The following is a 12,111-nucleotide window of genomic DNA, read 5'->3' as shown; positions in this document are numbered from 1 at the left end:
GTGAAACACCTATCCATAGATATCGGTTATATTCCCTTCAGGGTGGCTTAGAAAAGCTTTACAGTATCTTTATTTTCCTGTGAAATGTCTCTTATTTCACGGGCGGCATTGTAACTATAAAGGGAAGTAGATCATATAATGTAACAGGAACATGATTCATAAGGAACACAGTTGAGCTGGGTTGCTACATTTGGTATGATGCATTCTTTGCTAGGCTAACACACACACACACACATACACACACGTTCTGCAATTTCCCCCACTTACATCGTTGTTGTTCTTTCATTCAGGGTTGTGTTTTATTGAGCCACAACTGAACAACACCGGGATGGTGTGCGATGCAGGAGACAATATGCAGTACCGACTACCTCGGGTGAAGACCGCTGGCCTCCATACACACAACACGTCACACTGAATCCGCGGCTCGGAGACCCCGGGGCGCCGGCGCTCGAGTTGCAGGCTGTTTGCATCATCGAAGCGCAGTCTGGTGTTTCTCACGCTGCAAGAAGAGCAGAGCGAGGAGAAAAACAACACAACCACCAAAAACAAGACTTTAGACACTTTAGAAACGCACCGAGGTGAATGTGCATGCCCTAAACGCGTGCCGCGGGGGTGTTGACACGGCAGGCAGGTACACAAGCGCCCGTAATATTGACACTGCGTCGCTGGCGACCCCTTTGTGCATCTCAGCTGCACAGGGTTGCTCCGCCACATCGGGTTGAACAAATAGATGCATCGTGTTCCCCAAACCAAAAAACATGGTGGCTGCTATGGTCCAGATGATCCTTCAGCTCAACAGCTCAACCGGCCCGTGATGAAAACCTGTAGTGAGTCCCCGAGGGTCTTGCACGAGCATTATATATGTACGTATGTATGTATGTATAATAAACATGGATCCGATGCTCTGGCGTCTTTGATAGATTGTTTATAAACAGCATAAAAGAACAGAAGACAGATCGTATGTTACAGAGCTCAACCACACTTTGTACAACTGCTTAAAAATCTCAATAACTCAATATACATCCTTCGACTTTCGTCACAGCTGCCGTGGGATGACGGTGAAGGGCACGATGGGGCAGCTGGCCTCCAGCTCCAGGGCCATGAGGAAGCAGTCGGGCGCCTGGCTGCTGCCCCGGGCCTGCAGGGCCTCCCCCAGGCTGCTCCAGGCCTCGTGGGCCATGCTCTGGGCCTGCACCGCGTCACGGAGCACCTTCTCGCCCAGGCCCGGCCGGCCGGTCCGCACCAGCAACTGGCCCTGCGGGGACACGGAGGGAGAGGGAGAGAGACTGTGAGAAAGGCACGTATGGGACAGTGGAGAGACGACAGCTCTTGGGAAGGAGCCACAGGACCTACACAAGTACAAGAGAAGATGCACAGGAACCCTGAAGGATAAAGCCCCTCCAGACTGGAACAGAGGCAGAGGGGCTTTATCCTGCAGGGTTCCTGCGCTTGAACCGACTGTGACTCTTTGTTTGACACCGAGAGTGAAAGAGAGGGGAGAGAGAGAGAGAGAAAGAGAGAGAGAGAGAGGAAATGATCAATGAACAACAGAGGGAGCGCTGCGGGGGAGAGACGCCTCCACTCAGCCATTCCTCATGGCAACAGCTCGGATTCCTCGGAAAAAAAAGAGAAAATGATTCCTCATTGGAGAACAGAGCATCATCCTCATGCGAGAGCGTATCCATTGTGCCATTGTGTCGTCTCCCGGCGCTGTGGACACGGGGCACAGCGCCGCCTGGGAGGGCAGGGCGGCAGACAGGGCGGCCCGCGTGCGACAGACAGAAACCCTAAACTGGGCCCTGCTGTCCTTGGCTAATTATTTAGAAGACGCTTTCGGTTACAGCGAAGCCGGTCTCATTAAAAAGTCATGAAGCTCTGCAGAAGAAGGGGAGGCGCTGGATGGGACTGGACTGGACTGGATTGGACTGGGCTCAGATGGGACGGGGTCAGGGATGGGCAGTGTGCGTTCAGTGCCCACCGAACCTCGGCAACTTTCATCATGTGTCTGAGAGCAGCAAGACCCCTGCCTTTCACTTTGTTTAGACACACACTCTCTCACACACACATATAGACACACCTCTCTCTCTCTCTCTCTCTCTCTCTCTCTCTCTCTCTCTCTCTCTCTCTCTCTCTCTCTCTCTCTCTCTCTCTCGCTCTCTCGCTCTCTCGCTCTCTCACACACACACTTTGTTTCCCCTAACCTTCAGGTGGATTATGTAATCATAACATTTCAGAACAACCTGCGCGTACAGCCACACGGACACCCGTTTATATATTTAGCTGAAGGCCGAGGAAAACCCAATTGTGAAATGCCACACTATAGCGAGACATTATTCTCGTTGTTTACCCCGGTACAGATGTTCCCTCCTTCAACTGAAGCGGGTGTCAGCAGCCCGCTTGGCATGAGACCAATGATCTGTTCTTAAACAAAAACATAAATCACAGAAGTCACAATCCCAATTCCACGGCCGTCTGGAGCCCGGCTCTACCCGTTACTCGCATGGCATTCAAATCCTTCGGCTCGGCTCGGCTCGGATCTCCTACCAGGAAGCACACACTCATTCTGTGTCTCGGTGAAAGGCCCCTCGGAGGACGGTAAAAGCTTTTATGCGATGAATATCTGCCCTCATTAGTGTTGGCCACCGCCGGGCCGGCCGCGCTCCCTGGAAACCACTCCGGCACAAGCGCGTCTCTTAATAAATCACGACAGGAGCGTTCACCCTTCACGGCGCACCTCGGAGCTGACTCCCCGAGGCTATTCTTTCTCCACGCCTCCCGGTCAAAGATGAGTCAAAAGGAAACCTCTGATTGGGTCACGGACAAACTGGTGAAGCCGTGCTGGACGGACAGCTCTTTTGTCTCTCGGACTCGGATGTCGGACGTCCTACAAACACCAGGCAGATACAGATCCACACACACAACAGAGGCGGCAAACCTGTTCTCTGTGTCTCGCTCCCCAGGAGCACAATGATAGAGACAGGAGACGTCTGTGAAAACGGCCCGGCTCTGATACGCTCTCTGCGTGAGGAAAACGCACCACACGTTTGCTACATATGTGTGCAAGGTTCGCCAGGATCTCAGAGTCTTGGCTGTTTTGAGATCCTGTGCGTGTTTTAAGACAGGGACACAACGCTACAGAAAAGACTGGAGACAACTCAACACTACACGATACGACACACAGCATGCCTGAAAGTTGTTGGTGTTTTTTGAATCTCAGTTGTGTCAGGTTTACTGCAGCTTTTCTCTGAATAGAATAAAAGTCAAATTAAAAACAACTGTTTAATCTGGTGTTTTGTATTTGCGTGGCAACTTGCTTTCTGAGCTTTGATGGATGAATTTTAAAAAGGAACATCTAATTATATCAATTACATTTTTCCAGTAATTAAACAAATACAATCGGAACATGAGGAACCCTTTGATATCTTCCAAGGCGGTATTTGTAAACCACACAGTCCTGCTGAAATCAGTGACATTTAAGAAACCCACACACGAATCTGGGTTTGGACTGCTGTTGACCATGTTTTTTCCATTCATTTATTTGTTCTTGTTGCTGCTGGATTTATTTAATAGTTTATTTGATGTTTTAAAATAATTGACTGAAGGGTTTAATTCCAAGCAGCACCGACACACATAAGGACACACAGAGAAACCCATGTGTGTTGGGGACACTAATGCGCTTCTGTCATGAACGAACCTGCTCCATTTACAAGTTACTTGAACAGGACTACCACCAGTCGGCCTCTCACTGCTTTGACAACAGTACAATAGACTGCTACAGACAGTAGCTTGTTTAGGGTGATCAATTCTTGGATGGATTGCAAAGAAAGAGAAAAAGAGGAGAAGAGAAGAGGAGCCACCAATCTGTCCTTGTGTCTGTCTATCTTAGTGGCACATGCTAACAGACGCCACTGTACAGACTGCGAGTGTTTTGACAACAAGAACAGAAAGTCCATCATGTTGTGTATCTCGCAACGAGGTCCGGGAGAACTCCTCTCCTTCTCTCCTTCTCCGGGGATTAGCATCACAGTCTACGGTGATGGGATTTAAACCGGCCTCAGCTTCAGACGTCCATTTGAATACGGAGAAACACGCAGCTCTGCGGGGAGAGACAGACATCTGCTTTCTGACGCCTCCACTCAGGTCATCGCATCCGTTGCTCCTTGAATTGGCAGTGAAGACTTTGTTTGTGTGCCACTGGCACCGTACGGCTCGGGGTGATGTGGGAACACCAGTAAATACACCGTATAGGCTGTCAGATGATTTGACAGAGTACAAGGAACCAGAAGACAATGCTCGAACCGGTCAAATGGCAGCGGGGAACAAGCCTGGATGTCACGAGCACAGCCCAGCTCTCCGTGGCATGAGGTTGTGTAAATGGCACTTCACACTGAGCCGGTCAACTGACTGGCGTTGCCTATATTTGCACTGAAGCGGATGTTTCCTTTAGGTGCATTAGGCCTAGAGCCCCCCTGACTGCAACAGACAGAAGTCAACCCCAGGTCTGGAAAGCGTCGGCTCAGAAACGCACATAATTGTCCTCCGCCGAATCCACGTGTGCTCCTTATAACTGTCAGCGGGAATTAAACCTGCAGACTCTGTTTTGTTTCACAGCGCAGGGAGAAGCAGTAAACACACACGGGGACGAGTGATTCACTCATGCCAGACACATCGTATTACAAAACCCGGTGAGTCATGAGAGAGGCGTCTCACACCGAGAGACAGCGTACACCGAACACAGCGCAGAGCCGCGGCACAGACGGCCGAACGCTACCGGCACCGCCTTCCACTGTGGACAGTCTAGTCAATCTCAATCAAGAGGACAAAAGAACACAAGTGTTGAGACAGCGGCCACAACAGCACCGGTCTGCCCCAATACCTCAGAGGCCCGTGAGGATGACCGTGCCGAAAGGACAGACCCCCAAATGTGTCCAGGAACAGCCTCCCTGTTGACACCCCCAATTAGACCCTCAATAGATAAGGCCCGTGTTTCATACCAGCCTTTCCTTCCCTGTCGCATTCCTCCCGTGCTGCGTTCAGCGGGCTCCCTGGAGGAGACGCTATCTGAGGAATTTTCATTAGTCTTTCACCGGATAGAGCGTGTTTTGTAACCATAGCAAACCAACCAGGGTAATGGCTTAACGAGATCGACATTTGTTTCGAGCAGATTTTGCCTCGTAAACAAGGTCAGGACTAGAAACTCAAAACTGTATTTCTCCATGACTCAGAGAGTTTAATGTCTTCTGTTCTGCTGGACAGGAAGCTGGTTATACTTTTCTCTACATGGCACTAACACACACACTTCTGCCCGTGTTTACATGTGAGTGCCGAGACCACCGGACCTCCCCTCCCACTCCCATGTCACTCCCCTCATCCCCGCAGCCGCGACAGACGAAAATACATCAGAGCAGGGGAATCGAGTTCAATCAATCGCGGAGTCCATTAGCCGGTCGAACCACCCGACTGTCCTGAGCCGGCGTTTGAAAGCACACTCTTTGTTTGTGCCGATAACCGGAAGGCTGACCGAGCCCATCCTGGCAGCTCTCCTGGCAAACACAAACTGACAAACTGAGGGATTACATTTTCAAGCTGTCGGCCAAGGGGCTCCCCAGCTGATGGCAGGAAAACTGGGATTCGAACAGAGACCCCGCTGTGCCTGTTCACAGCTCTGTCAGTCTGCCCCGGCTGTGGGCAATGGCTAGCTCAGGCAATGCCAAAACAAAAACCAAACCCAGACTCTGAACATCAGCAAAGCCAAGTGCTGAAGTTAAATTGCTCCCAGCATGCACTGGATTTTTAATTGTCTATAATCCTTGGTACTTCGCTGATGCTGGAGTTACGTGAGCTTGTCATCCTCATTATAGTAATAATGATAACAATTTTAACAAATCTATTAAAACCTTGTTCTTCCTCCTGGATGTCTGTCCTGGTGGAGAGGAAGAGGAGCTCATTAAAAGAGAGGAAGGGCTCTTGCTGGTTAATGGCTTGGTGCTGGGAAGGGATATTAATGCTATCCCCGATGCCGATCATATCAGGATAATTTAGGATTGTGGTCCAGACTTCCGTCCGTCCTCCGAGGATTCGACACACTCAGTATTGATGGGCTTCCCCCCACTCCCCAGATGTATGAAATGCAAACACACAAAGCAAGAAAACGAACAATCAAGGCAGCAAAAGCCATCAGGCTACGTTACGCCGGCTCCCCAAACATTGTCAAGAGGTGTGAACAATGGATTGTCGATGGATTGTGTGGCGAGATCCAGCCGGCGCCCCGTCCCGCCCAGTGAGCTGATAATCTGTGAGACTCGGTGTGCTCGGCTGGGCGGTGATTACTGCGGGGTGAGAGGAGCTCCTCTGTGTGTCGGTGTCGGGGGCTGAGCTGCGCCAGTCGATGTCAATCGATTCGAGTGACCCGAAAAATGACATCAGACAACAGCGCAGTTTGAGCCCTGTAGTCCAGCTCAGCGGCGAAGTGTTTACGTTTGAAATGCTGCTCAAAACAGGTGCAGTTTATGGCTGCTGCGCCGAGGGGGTGATTGATGCCATTTCTATCCGCAGTCTTGTATAAACAGCCTAGGAGTGAGCCGAGCGGGCGGAGGAGGTGGCTTATACAAGCAGCAGAGTGACGGATGTAAATTTTAGGGCTCCGGCGCTCTGGCACGGGTAATCGGGGAGACGCTACGCCCTAGGGTTCAGCAGGAAGATTATTACATTCCCCGCAAAGAGAAATCTGTGAAGATCGATGGCGCTATCGGTGTGTCATCCCGTTGGGTTATTTTTCATTAAAGCGGTTTAATCACCTTTAAGATCTCTGTGGCTGCAACTAAAATAGTTTTATATGACATAATACATGAAAAACACACACACACACACACACACACACACCCTGGCTGCCTCATTTTCAATGTGCGCATTTATAAATATAGATCTGGCTGGCACTGCGAGTGTCAGCCACCCACTTCTCAGATCTCACTAATACACAAACACACACACACACACACACACTCATGTTTTCTACACAGGCAGCACAAAATCTGCAAATGCTGTCCTTGATTTCGATGTTATTCATTAAACAGTTGCAGAGGAACCGAGGGAAGAACTGTGCACCTCAAACCAAGAGTGGAAGTACAATAAGCAAACAAATAAATGGACAGAGACGTAGAAAATCTCTCGTTGATCGACCTCAGACCGGTGGTGAAAATACTGACCCCTACGGGCACAAGACCCTCTCACATCTTACATGCTTGTGTAAGAGTTTCCTCGCCCGAGCAGAGAAGTGTGATCCACCGATCGTTTTGTCCCACAGAGTCCCGCGGCCATTTAAACTCCACGGCCTCACTTTCAAAGGCCCTATTATTAGAAAGGTCTAGCCTACGCCAAGCGGCTCGCTGTGATCTCCCTCTCCCTCTCTCCCTCTCTCTCTCTCCGTCTCTTCACAACGTGGGCAGCCGGAGCGATCCAGGGCAGCGCTTAGTCATCGGTGGAGTGCGAACAGGCGGTAATTGAATAACGAGCATCGCACAGTAACTGCTGCTGAGTGACGGCCCCACACCGATGCCAAAATCAACACGTAATTCCCAAAATGAGTTCCAAGAGACCGTTCTGATCAGGCATTACGATTGCTCTGGGGTGCCAGGTGCCCTGTGCGGTCAGATCCGGCTCTTCAACCCTCCTGGCACAGTTATGGCACAGACAGGTCTTAATGAACAGATCGAGCCTTGGGGACGCTTTGACAGGTTTCCCCAAGACTTCAATACGGCAATTGGATAATTTATTAGAGACACAAATTGGTTGATTGAGAGGTGCGCTGTCGGTGTCACTTGCTGCCAAGAAGAGTGCCACTTTAATGGGTCTGGGACAGGCTTGGGGAGTGCAGGCTTTTATTGGCGATCTCTTTATTCCACAGTGAACCCAAGCGGTCAAAACGAGGACCCGTCTGTGAACCAGGAAGAGAATCTGGCAAAAAATGTGTTTTCTTCTTCCTAAATATGGTTTAATTGTCGCATTATCACCCCTTCCTTCCTTCCAATGACTGGCAGCTGAAGAGGAAGCTGGCCGATGCAGTTCCTTAGTGGATAATTGACCTGCAGCTCCTCATGGGATACGAACGAAAGGGGAGCTGCTTTACCAAACACTGGAAGAGGTGGGAGTTGTGGAGAGGAGAAAAAAAGACAGTGTGAATCAGAGCAGTAATGACACCATTCCTATATATGGTAAACATTGGAGTCCTGTGATGTCACAAATGATGCTGAGTAATGCATATTATATATCTTTTATTCAAATCAGTGCTCCACATATACGCCAGGCCTCGGTATAAGACACACACAGATGATATGCAGACCCAGGCAGCACACAGTAGTCAGCTACTGGTAAAAAGCCGATTTCTGGGACTCGTACCGCGTCCTCTCCTCTCTGTCTCCGACCAAATCATAAAGGAAACACAAGGAAAGGCTCTCCTGCCGTCTGCAGAGCTGAGGAGCGGCCTCCGATTCCTGCCTGGCGATAAATATTTAAACAGCTCTCCCCTTGCTGCCGTAAACACATATTAATCACATTAAAAATCTCATTCGCTTTCACGAGGACGGAGCCAAGAAACGAAACTGCTGCTGACGCAACCGTCGGCTCCCGGATCGGCTTCGCTGGCAGAACGTCGCTAATCGCTGTGATGAAGGGAGGGAAACGAGACTGGAAAACTACAGAAGGATTGGCATGTCGTGGTGAATAACCCACTAGTGATCAGGGGCCGGCGAGGGGCCACATGCAATAGCATTAAAGAACAGCGTGCCGCCCTCTCTGAGCGCACAGACGGACAGAGGGACAGGAGAGGTCTGCTAACCCGGACCGAGCTCGTACCCTGAGCATCTGCTAAACTGTGTAAAAATAAACCCAGCACAGACCCGCATCACTCAGTTCATCCAGGGCTCTCTTCCTCTCCTACAGCCCCCTCCCACGCTGCTCTTTGAAGTGATGAGATACGGTACGGGATCGCCCCCCCACTCAGTGGAATACATTAGCCGGTTGCTAGGCAATGCCATAATGTAAAATAAAAAAGGGCCGCATCAGTGTAATGTCTCCTGCTCAGCTTGTACCAGAGAGCCTGGCCATATGAGCCGGGCCCCGTGCAAGTGGTCACCCGGCGGTCAGCCTGTGTGGGCCGGTGCCGTCCGGCAGTCTGGTGAGCCGGAGAAACGCCGGAGCCGAGGGGCGGGGCCGGGAATCGAAAGCACGTTCCTCTGCAGGCAGTTTTCAGCCAGAACACGTGGAACGGTCTCCGGCACCAGGGTGGATTATTCTCGTGGTGGTACAGATCGTGGTGCTGCGCTGGCACCAGTCTCCACACGGGGCTCCGTCAAAGACTGACCTGATTTCTCCGGGCCAGGGCAGCTCCGAGGCCATGAGAGAGAGAGACAGAGAGAGGGAGAGAGAGAGCGAACGTGCACTCTCAGGGCTGAGATCCCAGTCGTGTTGCCGAGACCTCCACTGCCGGCAGGACCGGCGCGCCACACTGGGGCTCCATATTAGGAGCTGCGCTGCTCTGTTTATTGATGAAGCTCCCGCTGACCCCCCCCCACCCTCGGCGCTTCTCCCTCCAGAGTCTAAATGTTTAATGAGGGCTGACGTCATCTCTGGCAATCGCTCAGACTCCGGGAAACGCCACCGTGGACGCAGCCTGCATGGGGATATAAACCAGGCAGGGCCCACAAGGTTCTAGTGTGGTGAGTTCGTGGAGCAGCAGTGTAGTATTAATGGGGGGGAATGCCAAAGATTTCAACAGTAAAGATGCTCCCCTGCTTGCACTGAAGCCCCTGAAGGGTGCAGGTGAAAATCACTACTGCGCCACTTATTTAAACTGGTAAATGCAGATCAACACCAACACTGGGCGGCTGGTGTGAGACAACGTTTCAAAGGCAGCACAACTTCACGCTGGATATTTTCATTTACTTTCTCTCCCCGGAAGCTCGTTTCCAAGAACCCCAGCCATAATTAGGCGCTCGGCTCCACGGGGGCCGTAAACAGAGTCGCGGTGACGCAGTGTGAGGGATCTCAGGTGAACGGGTAGCAACGCAGCGTCCCAAAGCCTGGTGCCACCGGACAGCGACGCACAGAGGGCTGGACAAGAACGACACATAATTATCACACATATATAATGAACTCAAAACTCGGAAGGGTATAATTTCCAATTAGCAAATACATTAAATAAAAGACGACCATGTGAAAATGTTAACCTGGAAGAGACGCACCAGCCTGCTTTATAAACCTCATCTCAGCTGCACCTTTTATAACCCGGCCTCTAACTCCTGAACCGGCACACAGACGCGGCTAGACACACTTAATAGCGGGAGCGTCCTCCCAGGCGTTTAATTGCACCCCGGCACACATTAGCCATTATCCACCGGCCCCTTCGTCCACCGAACACATTAACCTCCGACCCCCCAGCTCTGCAATTTAGTTTCGCGTTCAGGATTATTCAAAAGATAATCTGGGCCCCGAATAATTAACGGGAGCTGCAGCTAGCCGGGAATAGCCAGTGCGATTGACATTTTAATTAAATGCACTGTGAGGACCCTTAATGTGAAGTGTTATCACAATGCTTACTTTCCAAACGAGCTATTATATATATCTGATGTGATTTGGAAATGCGGTGCTAATGAAAGAATTGTCAGCTGTGATTACTGAGTGGAAAAACAGAAAAACAGATCCATGGAAACTCCTAGGTGTTTATAGTAAAACGGCTGCAGAATGACAGAATAACCGGCTAAACTGGTCCAGAGACTTTCATCCTGTAGCTCACAGACACAGGACCTCCTGGCTTTCATCGGCACTTCCTGTCCTTGCAGGCGATGGTCTCCGCACTGAGACCCAGCCACTGTTAACTCTTCCCTTTCATAGAGAGGAAGACACCCCAAACTGTCCATCTTCTTCGTCCAACACACTGTCTCAGAAGCCGCCCACTTTAAAACATACATAAATTAAGTCTCTTCCTGTAGCGCGCCAATAAAATACCCCAGATGACCCCCTGTTACACATGTCCGCAGGAATGTCACAGAAATGTATATATTCAGTTTTTTTTTTGTTTGCTCTGCTCTGGGTTCTGTTCCAGGACATTCAGCAGCTCGTCAGTGACGTCCCTCGAGGACCGGATGGGACCGGCGCTGTGGTATTTTCCCAGCTGCCGAGGGCTCATCTGTCTGCAGTTCAGTGAGCAGACGGCTCCTTTCTCGTTACTTAATGATATCTCTCATCTGTCCCATCAGTCTCTGTCTGTCCTGTGGAAGTGCCTGTCCTGTCTCTCTCCTGTCCCCCTGTCTCTGTCTGTCCTGTGGAAGTGTGTGTCCTGTCTCTGGGACTCCCACAGGAAACGTGGATTGTGTCATTTGACCAATTCTGCCTTCAAACGCCACTCCCTGCGGGGGGCCACAACCTTGAGCACGGTGTGTTACAGGACCCCAGCAGCCCTCGGTCAATCTAGCCATCATGCACTGCGGCCCCCCACCCCCACTATCCTGGCTGCAGACTCTTCCTGATTAATTAGCCCTGCTCTCTCTCTCTCTCTCTCTCTCTCTGGAGCGCTGTGGATCGTTCCCAGCTAATTATTTTACAGCCAGTGCTTTATCCCACCCCACTCTCTCCCGGCTATGGGGCTGGAGCTGATTGGAAAGATCTCTCCTGGCTGTGGACTGCACCCCGTTATACAGAGAGCGAGAGAGAGGTGCCGTGCTGGACAGTGGTGAGCTGTAACCTGATAGGATTAGCTCCCCTATTAACGAGATTAAGTGGGTAAGCGGCCAGAGGGCTGTTTGTTCGTGGTAAATAAGGCTTTGCTTTTTAATCAACTGAAGCCCTTTGCACAACACAAGAGGTCTACTCTGCCTCTCTCTCTTTTCCAGGGTCTAAAATAACCGAGTGACCCCTGGCGTCCAGCTTGGCCGGTGGAGAGAGGGGCCCGGCGGTGCCAGAGACAAGCTGACGCACCACAGGGATCGGGCACAGGGGCGGTCGGGGTAGCAGAGGTTGAGGATGAACTCGTAAACACGTCTATAAATTAAGTACCTAAGAATGTGATCGTGTCACCATCACATTACAGAGAGAGCACACGCACACAGAGAGACAGTT

At 50.9% G+C, this 12,111-nt stretch overlaps 1 protein-coding gene across 1 annotated transcript in view; it reads right to left on the bottom strand.

Annotated features, from left to right (window-relative positions):
• Nucleotides 1-909: 909 nt before the first annotated feature.
• Nucleotides 910-12,111, bottom strand: part of ttc7a (tetratricopeptide repeat domain 7A) — a 42,457-nt gene continuing 31,255 nt past the window's right edge. The window contains exon 20 of the mRNA XM_066696415.1: nt 910-1,255. Coding sequence (XP_066552512.1) covers nt 1,037-1,255 — 219 coding nt within the window. The 3' untranslated portion in view covers nt 910-1,036. The remainder of the gene's footprint in view (nt 1,256-12,111) is intronic.

The sequence above is a fragment of the Amia ocellicauda genome, chromosome 23 (genome assembly GCF_036373705.1).
Source record: "Amia ocellicauda isolate fAmiCal2 chromosome 23, fAmiCal2.hap1, whole genome shotgun sequence".
NCBI lineage: Eukaryota > Metazoa > Chordata > Actinopteri > Amiiformes > Amiidae > Amia > Amia ocellicauda.
The sequence above is the reverse complement of the archived record's forward strand: the minus strand, read 5'-3'. Positions and strand labels throughout refer to the sequence as shown.